Raw genomic sequence first — 19999 nt, 5'->3', positions numbered from 1 at the left:
ACTTTAATCACAAACAGTGCCAGACGACCTTTTGCTAAATAGCGGTTATTCCGGGGATTTTTGAAGCTAATTTCCGCTTTTTACCAACCACGTCGAAGGTTAATTGAGATATAATTCGACAGTATTCTTGTCCGTCCTTCGCTAAATGGAGACCACAATTTCCCTAGCAAAGACTATCCCTGTCTACCGTCGCACATATCATTACCCGTTGTTCAGTGCAGTGACGAGGATGGTCATTTCCGTGCGTACAATCGTGCTTCTCGTATTGCTGGTACTGTGGGCAGGGTGAAAGTGTTAAGATCTTCCGGCCAATCCAATACGAGTAACGCTCTTTCCTCCCTCATTTTTCCATACTCTTCTCCACCACATCCAGGTGACCGTGCCGGGAGATGACGCCTTCTTCCTAACCCTCTACCGAGACCAGCCGACCAGTATGGCCTGCCGCTGGTACAACATGCCAGCGTACGCGAACGCCATCAATGGGCAGTTTCCGTCGACTGGCGGCGGGCTGGTGAACAGCTACAACGGCGGTGCCAACGGCGCTGGAGGGCTTAGCTACCTTGCCGGCCTAGCCTCCATGCTGACCCGGCTCTATCCCGATGCATCGATCCCCGTGCCCGGCGGTTCCTCACAAACGCGCCCCCGCGTGATAGTGCGAGTCGACCAAACGGGACCGGCCGGGAACAGGAACCCAGCACAGGGAGCCGGTGCGACCCAGGTGCCGGTCGCCGGCGGTACTACAAACCGTGAGTTAGACTATGCCGACCCCGACTCGGGATACTATTACGATGACGGGGACGGTTACGCCTACGATGATGATTACAGTGATACTACCGACGATGGGAACACTGATACGTATTATGACGTGCCTGCAGCGCCGCCTGTACGCCAGGTCGGCAACGTCCTACAGGAGTGGTACGCGTCGTCGGCACCGACCGTTGACCCGTGCAGCGTTTGCCTGCTAAACATGTTGATGGGATAATAAACGAAGGACCAATGCCAATTGTGCTGAATTTCAAGTAAATTGACAAACTGTATTCTTCCCATCCGAATCCTTAAATCCCATTTCGGGTAAAGCTTCATTATTGCGGGTAAAGACTTTATTGCAGTGAAAGTTTTGGTGCGTTACGTCGTCCGCTACAACCTTCTACCAGTACCAATATTCGATGCGTCGTGTCCCCGTGGTGCTTGGGGCATTGGAGCTGAGGGCACGGGAACCCGCCAGCATGCTGCGATAGTACGGTGGCATCCTGCTCAGAGACGATCGTCCCATGCTGCGGCGACGTACAACGGTCGTCGCCCGCACTGGCATCGTGCCCCAGTCATTCATGAAGTACCAGCGCACGATTCGGTTCGCACGCTGCCGTCTTGTAGGTCCCGATCGTCCGGTAGGTGTCGGTGGAAACACCTGCCGTCTTTTGGTCGGCTCTGTGGCGGGCGTTGCGGTGGTCGTTGGCACCGTTTCCACGTAGCTGTAGTCGGGATATTGGGGCTGCGGATTGACGGGCTGCGGATTGACGGGCTGTGGGTTGGTGGGTGCCGGATTAGGGGGCGCCGGATTGCCATAATCGGGGTACGCATTGGTGTCTTTTGGAGTGTCCTGCGGGTAGTTGGGATAGTCGCTCTGTCCGAGCGACAGGTCGAGAAGCTGTTGGAGCAATGTGTGAAGATCACTTAGAAGTTCTTCCCAAAAGTGATGCTCAAGGCGCAGATCTTACCGCTAGAGTCACCAGCAGCTGGCACAACATCGCGAATGCTTGCACTAGCAGTGAAAACCACCGTTCAAATGCTTTCCAATCTAGGCCCTGGGGTACCTGTGTTAATCTTGCCCTGCCCGCACCCATTAACGCTCGCCACAGTGGGGAAGGAGAAAATGTCATTTTAACTGCCCGGTCCGTTTCGATCATTTACTTCCAAAACGACCTTGGCAGCCGCGAGTGCCGAGATTGTGTTTGTGCATTTGTTCTGCGTTTGTGATTTAGTGGAGTTGTTGTTCGAATATTATTAGCGTTCCGATGACGTCATGACGGCAATGGAGAAGAGCAAACCAGTTCCAAACCCGATCTCGATCGATTGTTTACAACTTGATCGTTTTATTGATGAATCATCACATTTGCATTTCATTCTCAAATCCTCAAACATGCTCCTGCCTCACTCCTCCTCGTACTTCACCGAGGTTGCTTCAAAGGCTAGCCGGGCCGCTTCCTGTTCCGCCCCGATGCGCGCATGCTCCTGGGCAATCTTTTCGTACAGCGAAAAGTGGCGATCCTTCGCTTTCGCCACCGCCACCGTGTCCTTGGGCAGTTTAGGTTCCTGCAGGGAAACGAAAAGAAAAGGGAAAGGGGTTTTTGCATCAGCCTGCAGCAACCGGTTGCGTACCGCAAAGCTTACCACCGCCCGTCCGCTGTGCGCATCGGCATGCTCTTGCGCAATCTTGGCGTACAGGGCGAAGTGTTTCTCCTGGGCCCGGGCGACCGCTTCCGTCTGCTGGGGCGTCGCGGGCAGATGGCTCAGCACCGGGTAGAAGCCGTGCGAGTCGGCCGTATACTCGACCGTGCGGACCTGATTGCGCGGATCGACGTAGGAGAAGGAGCCGCGCACCACTCCGCTACCGTCCGACACCTCGCTGTGCGTGCGATCCACGTGTCCTGGCGAGCGGCCGGCACTGTACGTGAAGGCGTACGGTTTCGGCGGCGGTGGCAGAGTGGTCGTCTGCCTTTCCTCGTACTCTTCCACCACCACGAGCTGGGGCTTGTGGCGGGTCACGTCACGGCGGCCAGCATGGCAGCACACTACCAGCGTCGTCACCAGGAACTGGACGGGCAGACGGGAAAAAACGGCAAATTAGACGCATTTCACATGCAGATTAATCACTTCCTCTTACTTACTGCGAGCTTCAGCATCGTTGGCAGCAGCAGCAGCAGGTGGCAGAAACAACTTCTACGTGGTCAGGTGGCTAGTAGGATCGATACACTACTTCAGACAGGTCCGTTTAGCAAGCGTTGCGCGTCGGCACTGATCGTGTGTGGGGAGCCAAACCTTTCCAAAGACCTTCGCGCACCGTCGCTGGCTGTGAACCGTCGTCTTGCGCGACCGGGGACGCCGGGGTGGTTTTCGGGCTCGGATTCCATCCCCTACCCCCACCCCTCAGTTGGTTGCGCGCATGCAAACACGCAAACCGAGCCGAGCTGAGGCGTTTGCATGAAATAGACACATAGACATGGTGGAAGGGGAAGAAATGTTTCTTTATACGGCTTGCATAAGCCATGCCACGGAACGGTGGGATGAATCGCGGTTGAACAACCGTCGTGAATCAACAGTTCATTTTGCGCTTGCATAGGCGCAGTGGAGAAGCTTTTGTTGGGGAGCTTGTACACTAATGCACGGAAAAAGGCAAGTGGTTGAGTTGGAATTACAACGAAACGGAAGAAAAATATTACTTTGTTGCAAGTTATCTAAGGCTTTTTTTTAAATCTAAAAATTAATCCAAACCGGTTAGAAAAGCAGTCAAGAAGATGCCGATGAAGCAATGCTGCTTAGGAGCTGCTTGCAGTTAGTCGGCAGCGCTGAAGCTTACGATATCTTTAAAGCTACTGGAAAAGCTTTCTCAAAGCTCAAACATGTTAGCATGTTTTTCAAAAATGGTATTCATGTATTTAAAAATAGTGAAAACAACTAAATTAAAAACTACTTTACTAAAAAAAAATCAATTTAATATGTGTTTAATACAATATGTACATAATAATTTGTTTATATTAAAGAACGAGATGAACAAAATAGAATGTTACATATTTTTAGAAGATTATACTTCTTTGATTTTCTATTGTATTCGGGTTTTCTGTATGTTCTTCTTTGTACTAGAATTGTTGTTTTTTAATGTAATTTAATTTATTTATCTTGTTTAGTAGAATTGCTTATGCGAAGACTGCTTAATTGCGAAGAAATTTGTATTTTTATTTGAATTTCTTTCGGTTTAATGAAAAAATAACACAAAAAGCTAAAAAAAGCTCCCCGCAAAGCTTTCAATTCCCGCTCAAGGGGTGACACTGCCATGCTTGAAAGCACATCACTAAATGTCTTACCGATGGGAGGAAGGGGAACTGGGAAAGGGGTAAAGATTCGTTGCCTTTAAACCTGTTTCTCCTTCCTCCGGTTGGAATGTGGCTGGCACGAAAGCGCCCGAACGCCCGAAGCCATCAAAAGCGGGGTTCATAAAACATGTCTTAAGATGTGGTCGCACACACACACACACACACCAACAGACATATCACCCTTAACGACCGCTACGAAAGAAAGAGAGAGAGAGAGAGGGAGAGAGAACGAGCGAGGAGTGGTTGGATGACGAAAACGAGCGATCGTAAGGTCAGCCAGCAACTTGATGCGCGTACCCCGATCGCAAAGAATAAGAGAGAGAGAGAGAGAGAGAGGGAGAGTGAGAGCCTGAGCGGGGGGAAATGCCAGCCGTCGAGGCCATTCCCAAGATCTGTTGCCGCCCGCCAGCCAAGAGCGCGCACGGCCGTGTTGGTGGTTCAGACTCCCAGCGACCGTCGAGCAGTGTGGCAGCGAGCGTTTAATGTGCTGGCGACCGACCGGCTGAATGTTGGTTCCGATGCGATTTGGTTGCGATCATACTCACACACCCCGTTGTTACCCTGTACTGCAGTGAGAAGTGAAGGGTAGAAAAAAAAACAGTTTTGTAAAAGAGCGGTGAAAAATTGGCCAAAACACAACCACCCCGTGTGTTTGTGTGTGTTTGCGTGAGTGTTCCTGGTACGGTGTGCATGTGTTGGCGCTAAGAAATGCAACTCAAAACATAAAGTGCAACCCCCGTCCAGTGTGTGTGCGTGTTTGTGTGTGTGTGCATCGCAAGCGTCTTTACTTTGCGCAAGCGACAAAAGGAGAAAGGAGCCGCCGCGGTGCAGTGTGTGCCCTAGTGTGTGTGTGTGTGTTGCAGAGTGTTTTGTGCCCAAGAATTACGGTGAATGTGCATGTGCAATTTCCATCGAAAACCGCATCACCTTGCCGCGTAGCGGGATTCTGCACAAAAGGCCTTTTAAGCCTGTGTTAGTGTGTGTGTGTGCATGTGTGTTTTGCAAGTTGGTGAAGGTGTTTTGTGCATTTGCATAGTGCAGCATTAGCTTGCGCGTCGTGTTGCGCCAAGTGCGCGAACATCCAGGCAGCCACCAGGGGAAGGCAGCACAAGCCTTGCAGCCCTGTCCAAACCACCCCCGTCCCATTGCTATCCGGTTTGGGCCACGAAAGCTACCCTACATCCGTGGCCCGTCTTGGTTCGTGTTTGTAAGAATTGTGCAATTGCCACAGCTGAGTGGAGGAGTGGTCTGTACAGGCGGTTTTGTCTGTGGTGGTGGTGATAGATTGTTTGTTTAGCTACCATCCCACCCCCCTCCGCGAGCTGTTATTATACTGGAGTGTCCACGGTGTTCGGGTGATTTTCCTCATTTCCTCGCGCGCCAATCGGTGTGCAATCAACATCACACTTTGCGGCGCTGGGCAGGTTTTAGAATAGCTATCGTACTAAGTGCTGTGTTGCTGTGAGGAGGTGTGTTCTACAACCACCCACCCAACCACCCACTGTAAGCGCGCACACACACACACACACAAAGAGATCGACGCTCGATCGTTTCTAAGCCGCGCTAGAAAGCGCCATTGCTTTGACATTCTACCTCCGCCATCAAGTGGTGCCGTGACTGGGATCCCGTCGTCACACCCCTGCGGATCAGCGAGACAGAGGAGAGAGGAGCGGAGGCAGTCCGTGACTGACTCCGTGCTCGCGATCGGAATTTTAAGCTCGGCAGCGTGTGGGGTGGCAGAGCGTGAACGAGCAAAGAATTTTAAGCAGGTCGAAAAGGTAAGATTACTGCTTCGAAAAGCCAACCAACTACCAACTAACAACAAACCGAAGCTCGATGGCAGTGCAGACTGCCTGCTTGCCGTATCCAGGGGTTCATTTTTCCGGTTCCAACAGTGCGACACCCTTTTCCAACAGAAACACACACATACACTTGTCTTGACCGAATCTTCCCCCTTTTAGATTACCACTCCTCTGGCCGGCCGTTTTCTAAGCGCCCGTTTGCCCGTCACCCTGGGAGACCTAGTTTTGTGGCCACACCATTCCTATTGCGTGAACCTAGTCCGGCCCATTTCTCTCCGTTTTGGTTGCTGTTCGACGGCACAGCGTGCTTTCTCCCCCCGGGCTCGGTTCTCGGTAGGGAAATCGGACGTCCAACAGGCACAAAGAGGAGGGAAGGGTTGTTTTCTCGCTCGCTCGCTCGCTCTCTCCCTGCGTTATCTGTCGGTGTATTTCCGACCTGGAAAAGTCGACAACAAAATAAAAAAAAACACACGAAGAATGCTTTTATGTTTGACTGTCTTTAGCTCTGCGTGTGTGTGTGTGAGTGCGATTCCAGCTCACCGTCATTCGACGTAAATTCGTTAGATTGCTCTTTAATTGATCTTACACAATTCTTCCCGTTTGTCGCCCATCACACATTCCGGCTTTTTTGTCCGTCTTTAGTGCGCTTGCCAAGCGTTTAATTCTGCTTGTGCCCGTCCCGCCATCGTCGACATCGTTTCTTGAGCCGTAATTCCTGTGGAATGTGCGTTCTTGCGATGCGATAGGGAGTGAGAGAGAGAGAGAGAGAGCACAAGAGAATCAAACCACAAACGACGAAAGACTTCAATGCACGGTTAGGGCGCGCAAAGAAACGAACCCGGAACTTTGGTCGGCCGGTTCGCCCAGGTGGATAAAGAGACGAGGCAAGATGATGATGATGATGAGTGAAGGATTGCTCTTTGGACGTTCCTTTTTTTCCCAAACGCGGGCATTTTCTTCGCGTTCGCGCTTAGCAGGAGAGACATGTGGCGCTTGATCTCTTGATCGATCGACCGTACAACGGGATGATCGCATCGGGGCCGTAAAGCGGAATGAAGATAGAGAAAGAAAAAGACAGGGAGAAGGGAGCCTCAGAATGAAGTGAAAAAGGGGTACAACAAAAATCAATTAACTCAAGCCTAGAACATGTGTTGGCCAGCGTTACCGGTTATGTAACACACAGGGAAGAAGGTGATCGGACCCCCAATCCGGACTGGAACGGTACCGAACCCCAATATCGGATTATTAGCATTCCGTTGTGTGTGGTTGTGTTTGTTTGTGTTGTGTCGTTTTGTACGTTTTGTTGTCGTTTGTTACACATTAGAAACATCGCTCGCTGTACGATGCAGCAGCGCTATTAGTATGCAGCGGATGGTTTGGTTCAGAATAGCGCTCCGGGTTCGGTGGCCTTTGATTTTTCTTCCACCCCTCTACCCCTCTTTTTGTATTACAATTTACCCCCTGCCCCCTTACAATTTCGCCCCGCAACTAGAATGCTCAGAATCAACAAAAATGAAGCGTATGCTGATTTGATTTATGGCGTAATTGTACGGGCGTAAGCTTCAAGGCGAACCCATCGTGTGCTCACGCGGTCGTTTGCCTTAGCGACGCAGAAGCGGCACCCAGAAGCCACCGCGCGGGCCCGGGCTGTGAATACATATGTATGTACAGTTTGTATTTGTGCACGCCAGCACACACGACATCGCCAATTCGCATCATCGCTTATGACATCAACCGTCTACGGTCGGCCCATCATCATCATCGTCAGCGCCAGAACCGGGCCGTTGTTGGTTACTTGTTCGTTTTTATCCTTTAGAAACCTCTTACAAAGAGAGAGAGAGAGAGAGCGTTTGCGTGTGTTTGTATTCTTGGTAAAACACTGACACTCCAGGGAGGGAGGGGAACAGCGGGTCAGGCGGATTAGCTAAGCCGCGTCCCTTGCCGCACCGTGTTGCCACCAATTAAGGCAAAATCAACTCAACCAAGACGAAGAAAGAACGAAAGTTTATAAATCATTCATAAGCTGCCTTCGCCCGTGCTGTTGTGATGTTTCGCTTTTCCACCAACGCCGCTTCTAGTGGCTGCTTTCCGCCTCGGCAAACGGCAATCGGCAGCTTTTGGCAAGCTCCACACTGCCCGAAGAATTTTGATTGTGCGTCGAAGAGCCCTACGGCTGCCACTGGGTGTATCATTAAGGTGGAATAGATCGCCTATTCTGAGCCTCAGCGTTTGGCTGCGCCTGTCCGTCAAAAGGTTCTTCCCGGGGTTAAGTGTGTGTGTGTGTGTTTTGAATAAAACCAGATGAGTTCATTTATTACTGCAACAACGCGCAGCACCATCATTAAGGGAAGCGTGAGGGAATTAATGTCGAAATATGAAAGAGCAGGGTGCCCAACGAACACGCCAAAAAGGGAGAAAAAGGTAACACGACGGCACAGATCAGCGTCATAACAGTATTTGGCAAGGGGAGAACATGTAGGTGCTCTTTGCACCTTGCGTCCTAGCCGTTTTTTTTCGATTGGAAGTTTCATTCCTTTCCTAACAAAGCTAACAGAAAACGGACAAACGGCTTCAAACGGTATTCGAATTACGCATCCTCGCTTACCCCGAACCAGAGGGCCAAAGTGTTAATAAGGTCAATAAAAGTAGATTTTGCGCACTTGCGTACTGAGTGTGTGTGTGTGTGTGTGTGTGCTGTAAAGAATAAACAAGTTCTTCGTTTGCGAAGAAGCACCACTTCCTTCCCAGCGCAGAGATGCAGATGTTGTTTGCCGAAAGATCTTCGCGAAAGATCGTGAAGCTGGAACACATGTTGGATGAGCCTGTTGTTTTTTTCCGCTTCTATTTAATTCGAGCGCCCAAAAAAACCTGATTAACAAAATTGCCCGCCAAGCAGTAAGAGAAAAAAAGAAGGAAACAAACATGGAAGTTAGTTGGCGATGGTAAATTTAAAACGAATCAAAGCGCAACGCAATAAACGTTCCGGAAGATGGTGGTAGATGCTGGTTGATGGTGGTGAAAAGCTATTTAGCAAATAATTGTCACTTTTTTGGGGTGGCGATCAACAGTTTCAATCACCCTTTTAAGCCGGAATCGCGATCACGATCGCGCTGTGTGGGTCCGTTTGGCTTCAGGTGGGGTTCCGCAATTTCGCACACCGCTGGGCACATTTTAGCGTGAAAGTGTGAACACACAGATGATTTTTCGAGGGTGACAGATTTCTCCCACGTCATCACAACCGTGGTGATCGAAAGCAATAATGGCAATCATCTCTGTCCGTTAAGTATGGAATTGAATCGAAGAATGGAATGAATTATATCCGGGTTGGGATCAGCGTACAGGCAACAGTGTGTCAATACATTCCATCGGTTTCCCTTCAGTTTCGGTGCTGTTCGACCGGGAAGGAAGCAATGCCCACTTCCGGGCAGCAGAAAGAGAGCAACGATAATAAAGAAGCAAGCAACGGAAGAAGGTTCCGGCATGATGTCTGGGTGTGTTGCTCCAGTTTTCGTCCCACTCTATCGCGACACACACACACCGGGCCGGTTTTCTGTCTAAACGAAACCGCAGCTAATGTCACCTTCGTTCCCGGTCCCGGTAAGCTACCAGCTCTTTCCGGTGGCCTCAATTTTTAACCGATTGGTTTCCCGGCAGGGGGGGGGGGGGGGGAAAGGGGATTGCAAATCTGCTGTGCAGCGTCGAAATTTGTCACGGTGGGAAACAGAAAGAAAATTCAACGCCAGAACCCACCTTGGCGCTCCAACAATGACGGCTTCGGTTCGTGTCCCACATTCCACTCTCTCGAAACGACCTCCTCGAAAGACTTGCACGCTCAAAAGTGACGAACCCCTGCCTTGTTTTCTTCACACTGTCTTTCATTCATTGTGGCCTTTTTTTGTTGTTGTTTTATTCCATGATTGCATTATAAAAAGTTTTCCTTTTTTACCTTTAATAATTAGCCAACACGTTTTCCCGCTTTCGCTCCCACCCATCCCAGCGCGTAGGAGCGTTGGATTAGCCTTTGTCACAGCTGTCCAATTTTCAAGAGCTCCCCGCTCGCGATTGGTCCATTAGGTAGTACCTAATTTTTCCGGCTTCTTTCACAGATGATAAAATAAAATTAACCCATCACAAGCTCGCCGCACCCGAAAGGAATTGTTGGCTCGCGATAGAGGCGGTGGCCGGCGGTGCCATTCGAATGGGAAGAAAAGAAAGAAGAAGGTTTCCCTGCAAACGACGAAACGGGGTGAAGGCGCGTCAATAAAAGCGACACGCCAGCTCGTTTGCAGAAAGACGGGCGGGCTGGGAGGGTTGATGATTTGAAAATTTTCCACACCCCGTTGGGAAATGGGTGGGAAAATTGGGGTCGAACAATGTGCGCCCGTTGATGAGGTGAGGTGTTGTAAAGTTGAGCACCCAGTGTGTGTGTGTGTGTGTTTTTCCTTTTTTACAACCATGTCTCATGTTTTCCTTGCGCTTTTATTGCACACCGGGTGGAATGGAGAGTGCTTCCCTTTCGGGTCACCACACTCCGCGCTGGCACACGATCGCAACTAGGAAGCACTGTAGGGAACTGTGCTGTTTTTGTTGCCACTGGCTTTTCCTACTTCACAATGCACGCGGGACGGGTGTTATGCTGCTGTTCGATGTAGGTTTTTTTTCCTTTTCTTTTCGCAATACGGCACGGGTGTGCGCTATCATTGCGCTATTTTGCTTTACGGTCAGCTGGCTGTTGATGGTCGTTTTCTAGCGCACACCGAAAGTTCATTCATTTATGGCACACCGGCTCGGTACATTGCAATTCCGCTCCTGACTCCTTGAGTGTGTGTGTGTGTTTATGGAGCGAGCGAACCAATTCCGCTTGACCGATCAGCTCGGCCCTCAAACTTGTCATCCACGCGATCGTGCTCCTTTTGCTGCTGCAGTTGCTACTACAGTTGTTTTGCTTTCTGTTGCTGCTTGCCTGCTTTCCCCCGATTACACTTTTACTCATCCGTGTGTGTGTTTTTTCCCTCTCCCTCTTCTTCTTCTTCTTCTTCCTCTTTCTTTCACTTTCAATACCCCCCCCCCCTCTCCCACTTGGTATCATTTTTCCATTTTTGCCAACACCATCCATCGATCGGTGGCCGGTTTTTCGGTGCTGCTGCTGCTTTGCGTTTCTCTTTCGCTTTCAGTGCTCGGTTTCCGCAAACATATGCCCAAAGTTTTTCCGGTCCGATCGCGGCTGGCCAGCGTTTTTGCTTTCCTTTCCGTCCGGCCGATCGCTCGCTCGCTCGCCCCGAAAGGTTCGAGTTTCCATAGCGGGAGCGGCCGAAGAACGCGATCCTTCTTCCTCGTGCTTGTTTTTACCTTCGCGTTTTTTGGTCGATTAGTAATGCTTTGTTTGGTTCAATACCACCCGGAGTAGGGTGCGAGTAGTACGCCGATGACCATAAGGGAAGGAAGTCGCCGACGTCGTATTGACGATCGGAGCGAAAAATGTGGTTTGGAATTGGAAAACATGTACACACAAACACACGGACATACAGAGAAGCGATACAAACAAAAAAAACTACAACACATAAAACACATCCACTTTCTTCACGTCTTCACCCCGATCACCGTACACTCCGAAGCGCGGAACACAAGACACAAGGAGTTCTGCCAAACGGGCCGCGACCGCTTTCGCAGTGCAGCAAGAAGCAGCACACGGTGTAGCGCGCTAAAAGATACAGACACAGCACACTCAATGCGGAAACTGGAAGTACAGGTTCGACAAGTACAACTTGTCCGCCGCGGCAACGGCCCGAACAGGTCCGGCCGATTCATCTCGTCCGGGTTCGTCGCTGTGTGTGCCTTTTTTTTGCTATTCGCATTCGCTGGTTTTTTTTGCGAATAACACGCGTCACACGGCGCGCGAAAGCAAACCCCTTTCTATCTCATCGCCACATTCCATCAAAAATCACGCCCAACACTACTCCAATGGTTTGTAATTAGTAAGCACATACAGTCGAGAAGGGCGAGGTTGCCCGGCCAAAGTTCGAAAGTGTACGATCGCTTTGATTTGTTGTCGCCTGTGTAAATGTGTTTTTTTTGCACAGAGGTCGTTGTTGCACCTACCCGGCACAAGGAAAGTAAAAACAAACGTGGCACGTGATTCATAACGAGTGGACCGTGCAGTGTTGTGCGCTGTGCCAGCGAGAGAGAGAGAGAGGTTGGCAAGAAATTGCCTCGCCCCTTGGCAAAACAAATAATTATAAATTATGATGCGTTGTTTTTTTATTTTTATTTTTTTTTGCAAACTTTTATCTGTTTTCTTTCGCGTCAACCCGTCGCGGACAGTTTCGCGAATCGTATCGCGGTGGTCTGGTGAATATCGTTTTCGCCTTAAAGGTCACGGTTGAATGGTGAAGCAAAAGCGTGGCCGGCCGAAGCCATTTGTAAGCGGCGGTGGTGGTGTTTCGGTGGACAAAATATATGCATACGCCGATCCGCTCGACAATCGGCGTCCTCCTTCTTCCTCGCCGCAAAGCGGCTGGAATTCCAATGTCACCGCGATAATGACGCGTTGCCGCGGCGCAGAAAACGACACAATTTCAATGTGACATTCAGGTCCGGTCCCTGAAAGGGGTGCAGAAAGCCGGAGCTAATGACAGGTGGTGGTGGTGATCTCGCACAGGTTCCGGTCAATAAAACACTCGATCACTCGATCACTCGATCAGCGGCGGGAGTGAGAGTTGCGATGAAAGTTTTTGGCCTCGGTTTTGCGATGGCAGGCACCATCCCGTACCTGGGGACCATCGTCGTCGTCCGCACTGCCCCAGCGATGATGACTTTGCGCACCAGACACAAACGAACGTCTGTCCTTCCCTTTCCCTCGTCGCCGTGTGGCCATCGGTCGTTCCCGGTTTTGCTGCTTGCGACTTTCTCCAACTTGGGACTCTCTCTCTCGCTGTGTGTGTGTCGCTCTTCAATCTCCTGGGCGGAAAGGGAAGGGACCCGGGACCCACTCAACTTCACCTGATTTCGTTCGCAAGCCGGGCGCAACTTTCATTCTCCGATACGGTGCGCCGGTTTTCGGTGCATCTTTTATGCTGCCGTTTTCAGTTTTCTTCAAGCCTTCACTTCACCCGCAGCGCCCTTTTTATGGTGTAGCTCGGCGGGAGCTCAGTTGGTAAGAATTGGCTCCGAGGGAAGGGGCTGGGTTTGAATAGCCCTCACTCACTGTACAGCCCTGTCACCCTTATAAGGGAACGCACGAAACAGGGGAGCCACTACCACTTGGACACACCCTACGGGCAATCATCATCTTCATCTCAGGCCATCATCATTATCATTTCCCTTAAATTGGATCTTCACTTGCACTTGCAACCCAGGCTGACTGTGTGTGTGGTTCCGTTTCGCATTGGTTTCGTTGCCCAACAAGTGCATCCGAGCTGTGCGGCAGCTCGGCATTGCTCAAGACGCTCCAAGAATCCGGCTGCAGTGGCGGCTGCGGTACGGATCTGGTTTCGGTCGCATGAGCACCGGCGGTGCGGTGTTCATGCTTCACGAAACACTCCACCGAGACAGCACGGTTTGGTGCTGCTACGACGACGACTTCAGCTGGTACTTTGGTGAAGGTGTTCGCAAGGGGAAGTGCTCTGCTGTTGCAAGATCTCACCACCGGCGAGCAATCGAGCGTGTGCCACCACTGGCGGGCTCGCACGCGGTGTCATCATTGGACGCTACTTGTACTTTCGTTTGTCCGTGCGTAGGTCGTTGAGCCACGATTGACCCCGATTGGCCCCGCACATAACCCTTAACGCCCGAGTGGCATCATCATCATCAACAGCCGTGCTCGATCGTCGTCGATTGGTGTGTGCAGTTTTGCTGCGCGATGTTTAACGAACGGAAAAAACGTTCGCGGCTTTAATCGTTCGTGAGAGGATCGTGATGGTGGATGGGTGTGCAACAGCGGACATTTGTCAGCACGACCTCCCCAACCCACTGCCAGTGGGTCTTAAAGGTCACCGGACATGCGCGATGGGATTGCCTAATTAACGCTTCGCTTTTTACCGTGTTCTTATCGTGGGGCCGTCCGATCGAGAGGCAACGATCAATGCATTTTACAACACTTCCCTTGAAGCACACATATACATGAGGCGATTGTCGAGGTGTGGAGAGCCATTTGGCAGCAGTTGTCATACGGCACACCGTCCACCATTAGTCGAAGGGAATTTCGGCTGGGAATGTGTGTCGCCCCACGGTTTCACATCGTATCCAGCAGTCAGCCAACGAACCACCTTTCTTCCCACACTTATGGTGGCCCCCTTTTTCTTGCCTTTCTTGCCCACACCGGGAGAAGTGTTCTCTGCCCTGGGAAGGGGATTTTGTGGTTTTTGGTGAGACTTTTGTTTGCGTTCCACTGTTTTTTTTCGGGGGGGTAAGGCCCAATTTCCACCTTTTTCTGCCGCCTCTTCTGCAGCTAACGGAAGTTGTTTGGGCTTTGGTATTTTCTTTTCTATTTTCACTAAACAACGAAACAAAAAAAGAAAAGAAAAGAACTATTGAGATAGGAGAGAAATACCAGAGCATCAAAATAGGCAGCCCAAACAGAGGCATCTTCGGCAATCGTTGACCCAATCAAACGAAAGCGTCATCATCATCGTGCCCGACTCGCGGTTCCGGAGGCGAACTGCAACGCCAGAGAGGGACGGGTAACCTATTTGGTTGCTGATTGAAAATTAAAACGCACCGCGGGAGTGTTTGTTTTTCCACGCCAAAGATCGCCTCGCCCACCTACACACACACACATATACATACACCGGCTGCGGATGCGGATTTGATTAGGTTTTATTTATTTCGCGGTCTGGGTTAATGAGCTTTTCCATCCACCTTCCGACTCACATCCGACGCCGGTGCGATGAGTGGGTGAGAGAGAGAGAGAGAGGGAGAGGTTTTATTTTATACGGGGAAAAAGAAGGAGGAAATCCGAACTGATGGATGGAATGGAATTTTCACACCATCCACCGGCAAAGAAAAAGGGTAAACATCGGTGGGAGGTCGTTTCGTGACGACATGGTTGGGTACGAATTTCAAGGATTACAATTCAATTTTGTGGGCCAAACGATGACGATTCGAGGGTGTTTGATTGGTGATCATCGGGTTGTTTGGTACGCGGTTTTGATTGTTTGCCGAAGCCGAAGAAAATTGTGTTTTTTCTTCCAAACACGCTAAACGATGCGCAGTGGCAGCGGCGGTAGCCTTCGGGGTTTGTTTGGCGATACAACGGCCACAAAAACACTCCAAGCGTGATTATGAAGCTGTGAATGAAGGCTTGAACACCCAAGGATAAGGAGGGTGGAAGGCGATTATTAAGATTTGGATGTGACGAATGGTCAGAAAAAGCAATTATTGGGCAATGTGATCAATCAAACCTTTTTCACCTTGCTGTTTTAATAGCTAAAATGCACTAAAAAAGTTTTTAATAACGAAAGCAGAGATTAAGTAATAAGCTCTTATGAAAATGTCCATACGACGAACGAGGTAGTTATTTATTTTTTTCGACGTAAACCTCATGTTATTATAGCTTGTGTTGAAATAAAAATAAGACAAAAACCCTTCCGAAACCAACCCGGAACCCTTTCCTAACCCCATTCATCTTTTTCAAACACATATTCTCACGTACGCATCAGCTCGATTTCGTTGCTCGGCTGACGGCTTTCGTTGCTAACCCAACCCAACCCATGTGTGAGGCTTTTTTTTGTACGAAGCTACCTATTTGTTTGCATCAACAATTAGCACGCTTCTGATAAATGATCACCACCGCTCTGGGCGTAATGTCTATATCACGTGCTTCGAGACAGCAAAAAAAAAATAGCGCAACCATTTGCGTCGTACATCTCAACATACGCACACACACACGAGTAGGACAGAAACCAACTCTTCCAATCTCAGCACGAGTTTCGGACCGTTGTTTGGTGGGCCTTCAGGTACACCTTGACAGTGAGATTGCAACAAAGCAACAAACAAACAAAAAAAAGCCATGAAAAACACATTGCCCACTGCGGTTGATAATGACGCTTTTCCGATTCGGTAGCAACACTGCCGCGCGGTACGCGTGATCGCGGCTGCTCCACGAGCACACACAGCAAAGGTTGGTGTGATTATTGAAATTGCCTTCACGTGACACGCTCTTCCCTTGCGGGATCGGAATCGGAATCGAATGGGAATTCGCTGTGGCTTTGGTTTTTTTTGTCGAGTTCGTCGCTTGTTCGCTGGCGCAGCTCTTTTCTTTAAGGGTGCGCACAGTACGGTGGCCTTTATGGATTGTCTACGCTTGCTTGTTCCTGGTGTTGGTGGTGGTTATGGTTGTTGTGTTAGAAATTCGTTTCTAAGCGACGAGCTCGATGGGGGAAGGCGTGCCATCTCATTCTCTCCGTTTGAAGTAGCCCCGCGAAAAGTGTTCGAAATCGTGAGAACGACCATCAGCACCATCATCATGATCATCATCAGTATGATCATGGAGCAGCAGCAGCAGCAGCACGGATGGTAGTTTTCGGTGTGGAATAAAACGATAGCAGCGATCACCATCACCACCAACCGCCATTTCAATACCAAGAAAGGGACGTGTAGTCTTCTCCATTTGCGCAAAGCAGTTTCTATTCGTCCAAGCAAATGTGGCAAAAGTATAGCGCGAGCGCACGATAGTTGCCAAAGATTGCCAAGGTAACGAAAGAGCTGCTTGCGCGGGCTCGTTCGCTCGCTCGGCGGTTCTTTTTCCCTTCGAAACGAGAAAGGAGGGGGCCACGGTTTCGATGACGGCGAAAGGGAGCACATAATTTCATTGCCAGAAGGGTTTGATGCTTTTTTTTTCTTACTTCACAAAATTCCGAACGCTGCAGCATTCCACGTTTGCGTTTGGCGTATGCAATTTGCCGGATGATTGGTGAGGCTTCTACCGCCAGCTCCCTTCTACAAACGCAACACGCTACGCGAGATTTTGACTACAGAATGCGGGCCAGACCTTGGGGCCAATGGAAAATGATCGAAACTGGAGAGAGAGAAGAAGCACAATCGTATGCGTCTGCGATGGCCACCGGAGCAGGCCGGTTCGCTTGAGTGCCGGATCGCGGCTGGTAATAAGCCATAAATGGATAGAGATGGCGTTTACGGGTGAAGTTTTAACCGCCGACAGGGTAGCGTAGGGCAAACATTCTTTGGATCCTCTTTCGCGAAACAACAAGCTGAAGGTTTTTTGTGTTGCCATTCTGTTATGTTATTATTAGAGTGAATTAATCTGCCAATCGAGCGATGCCGTGCGTGAAGCGTTTTCCATTAACAATCTCGAGAGGTTTGGAGTTGGTCGCGGTGTTGAAATGCTTTGAACTCCATCAGCAAAATCACGGCACGAAATCCATCTTAATTGCTTTCAGTGATAGAAGGGCTTTGGATCCTTTGGTTTTTTGTCAATTATTATTAATAATGTAAATGGAAAATTTAGAGCACGACAAATCGCTCATTAACGTTCCGAGAGCAGAGAACGAACCCGTCGTAATGGCGGCCTTTTTTCAAGACACCAGCACATAAAAATGGGCAAACGGTTTTGAGACACAAATTCGATTCGATTGGCGACGTTTGCAGGGTCCCACGGCCTTCACGGTACACGAGGCACGAAAATACTAATAATAACTGCCCCCGGGCAGCGAGTGTGAGGAATGGAGATTTTTTAAAGATCAAAACCTCGTCTGTATCTCCCCCTATTTGTGTGCCTTCCTATGATAGCCTTTATGCTTCACAATTGCAGACTCCGCTCACAGCAGTGTAAAGCAGTCATTTGATCTAGCGCTTTTGTGTGTGTGGTTGTTCCTATATTGCTGCTGTTTAATTTAATTTAACGTCCGTTACGATGGAAAATGTGCTGCAGATTGACGAACAATGCGGTTCGCGTGTGGTACGTATGAGCGACGATTGCAGCATAGTTTTTTGTTTGTGTGTGCCAGAGGCTGCTGCTCCGGTTCACTGTCATTCTCCCATACTTTGCATACCACCGTGTGGGGTGTATTATGCGATGTGTTGGCTGTACACTGTTGTGTTGTAGTTGCTGTGCTCCATTCATTCGTCTTCTCATTGCTATTACTGCCAACTGTGGATGGGAGCCGCGGAGGGCGGAGGTGATCATGAGATATTTCAATAATTTTCCCTCAACATTCATTTCCTCCCACTGAGACCCCGTGGTGCTGGCCGCGTGATCACACTCCTCCACTCATACACATGCCTCTATGACCGTGCGTTCCGGGAGCGTTCGTTTCTTGCTTGATTGCTTACCATCCACCCCGTTCCTAATGCTAACAATAAATGGGGGTGAAAAATGCAAAAAGAGAACAGTGCAACCCTTCAAAGCTGTGGCCAACAACATTACATCGAGTGTGGCCAGATGATGCTTTGCTCGCCAGCCTGCCAGCGGGCGATGGGTTCTTTCACTGCACAGTCGTGCGGATTTGCAGATTGATATCTGCAATTAAGTGCACTGGCAAGTAGGCGCCCGCCACTGGAATGACAGGCCACTCTCTAGCGGGCACAGGGACGGGGACGAGGGAGGGGGGGGGGTGGAAGGGAGTGATCATTAGAGCGCGGGAGGCCTAAAATCAAGATCAAACCCCAAGGCAATCGAGGGGCTCGTTCACGTTGAAGCTGTGGAACCTTTTTTTGTTGCCTCCCTTTTTGCTCGCTTTTAGTTCACATTTTGTGTGAGTAGTGCCGGTGGCACTGGTGGCAATAAAAGCGCGAGCCAACAACATACAATAGAATACGGAACATTTACAAGAACTAGAGACACACACACACACACACACGCGTGCACGCTTGGGAACGAATTCTTTTGCACATTTTAGAGCAACAGTTGCGTCTAGTGGCAAGCAGCCTTCAATAACTCGCCTCGCCCGCCGGAGGCTGCCGGAAGGCAAAACCGCTCAAGAACGCTCACGATGGGCACGGTTCGGTGGAGAACAATTCCAACCGGTACGCCCGGGTAATAAAGGTCACAGAAACATGGTTCTGTGTTGTTTCTGTATTGCATCACCGAGCTTTTAACCAGCCGCTCAAACCAACCAACGTGGGCCTTGACGTGTGAGAGGAAGAAAATCCCCTTCCCAAAGAAGAACACAGTGTTTATTTTTTTGCCGATGACAAATTAAACGGCACACCGAGGAAGGTGCCGCTCCCTTAGAGGGGGGTTAAGTTGGCCGCAAAGAAAGAAAGAAGAAAAAAAACTCGCACAACAATTGCCGGAACCGTGACGGGAGGTGATTTGGTGCGTGACCTGGACCTGGTTTCCTAATTGTTTTTCGGTGTGCCGTGTGAGCTGTGGAGAGTGCACCAGGGGTTGCACCTAGCTGCATTTAGTGGAGCGCGCACACTACGATCTTTTAAGATCGTACAGATTGGGAGGCCCATTGAGGAGGCTTCGTTTTAAGGTGGAAGAAATGTATCATCGTGGTAAGAAGGGCTCAAGTATCTCGTTGCATATGTTCTGACTGTATGATTCGTGGCATCTGATTCGCGGTGACCCAAAAGGAGGATCTATCGTTTCGATCTAAACAATTAAGCTGAGCTGATTTCGGTTTGATTAGGGCTGGATAATAGACTTAGTGGGCTCATTATGTGTGCACTGTTTGTTGCTAACAAGGTCTGTAGGCGGAATAATAGAGCGAGTCTGAAATGTTTGTCAAAACAAATTATTCCTAATTGAGATGAAGCGAGTACTAAACTCGCGTGATTCAATTTAACACTATAATGAGGGTGATCTTTTTTTTGTACACCACTGGCTCATTGTTCCGAAATCACAACAATCCTCCAAAAGGTGTTTCTTTTTCGATTTTGTTTCTGAATAATAAATTTTTGAATAAAACATTCGTTTAGTATTTGCAGTGTTAATAGAATCATTGGTTTCTTCCACACACCTTCTTTTACTTGGCGTACCGTCCTACGCGGACATGCCGCCCATATACAGTAGTGATGTGTCCTAAGAACCAGAACTGTTCAGAAGAACCTACGTTCATCTAATGTTCATAACGTTGACATTCAGCTCTTTATAAATTATAATGTACTGAGTTCGTTCATTTCCTCCAATACAAATATGAACGT

General features: G+C 49.5%; 4 protein-coding genes across 4 annotated transcripts in view; 2 read left to right on the top strand and 2 right to left on the bottom strand.

Annotated features, from left to right (window-relative positions):
* The first annotated feature begins 164 nt into the window (after positions 1-164).
* Positions 165-1024, top strand: LOC133391132 (uncharacterized). Its single transcript, XM_061641992.1, has 2 exons — positions 165-271; positions 374-1024. The coding sequence occupies exons 1-2, from the start codon at positions 230-232 to the stop codon at positions 980-982; spliced, it is 651 nt and encodes a 216-aa protein (XP_061497976.1). The 5' UTR covers positions 165-229; the 3' UTR covers positions 983-1024.
* Positions 1025-1082: 58 nt separating this feature from the next.
* Positions 1083-2009, bottom strand: LOC11175786 (uncharacterized). The gene is made up of 2 exons (XM_003436176.2): positions 1719-2009; positions 1083-1648 (listed from the first exon to the last, which is right to left on the bottom strand). The coding sequence occupies exons 1-2, from the start codon at positions 1905-1907 to the stop codon at positions 1148-1150; spliced, it is 690 nt and encodes a 229-aa protein (XP_003436224.2). The 5' UTR covers positions 1908-2009; the 3' UTR covers positions 1083-1147.
* Positions 2010-2069: 60 nt separating this feature from the next.
* LOC1273241 (uncharacterized) lies at positions 2070-3215 on the bottom strand. The gene is made up of 3 exons (XM_312200.5): positions 2889-3215; positions 2392-2814; positions 2070-2313 (listed from the first exon to the last, which is right to left on the bottom strand). Exons 1-3 carry the CDS (start codon positions 2901-2903, stop codon positions 2152-2154), a joined length of 600 nt encoding a protein of 199 aa, XP_312200.3. The 5' UTR covers positions 2904-3215; the 3' UTR covers positions 2070-2151.
* A 1287-nt stretch (positions 3216-4502) lies between these two features.
* The window catches only part of LOC4576844 (uncharacterized), a 32357-nt gene continuing 16860 nt past the window's right edge, over positions 4503-19999 (top strand). The window contains exon 1 of the mRNA XM_001237443.4: positions 4503-5869. The gene's annotated coding sequence lies outside the window, so the exon portion shown is untranslated. The remainder of the gene's footprint in view (positions 5870-19999) is intronic.

This window comes from Anopheles gambiae, chromosome 2 (assembly GCF_943734735.2).
Source record: "Anopheles gambiae chromosome 2, idAnoGambNW_F1_1, whole genome shotgun sequence".
NCBI lineage: Eukaryota > Metazoa > Arthropoda > Insecta > Diptera > Culicidae > Anopheles > Anopheles gambiae.
This window is presented reverse-complemented; position numbering and strand designations above follow the sequence as displayed.

Excerpts from the sequence above, each read along its gene's own strand:
- LOC11175786 (XM_003436176.2), bottom strand. The coding sequence starts at position 1,907 with ATGATCGAAACGGACCGGGCAGTTAAAATGACATTTTCTCCTTCCCCA. Across the intron at positions 1,649-1,718 it reads AGCTGCTGGTGACTCTAGCG|CTTCTCGACCTGTCGCTCGG; the intron begins GTAAGATCTGCG and ends TTGCTCCAACAG.
- LOC1273241 (XM_312200.5), bottom strand. Across the intron at positions 2,314-2,391 it reads CGCACAGCGGACGGGCGGTG|GAACCTAAACTGCCCAAGGA; the intron begins GTAAGCTTTGCG and ends GTTTCCCTGCAG.
- LOC133391132 (XM_061641992.1), top strand. The coding sequence starts at position 230 with ATGGTCATTTCCGTGCGTACAATCGTGCTTCTCGTATTGCTG. Across the intron at positions 272-373 it reads TCGTGCTTCTCGTATTGCTG|GTGACCGTGCCGGGAGATGA; the intron begins GTACTGTGGGCA and ends CACCACATCCAG.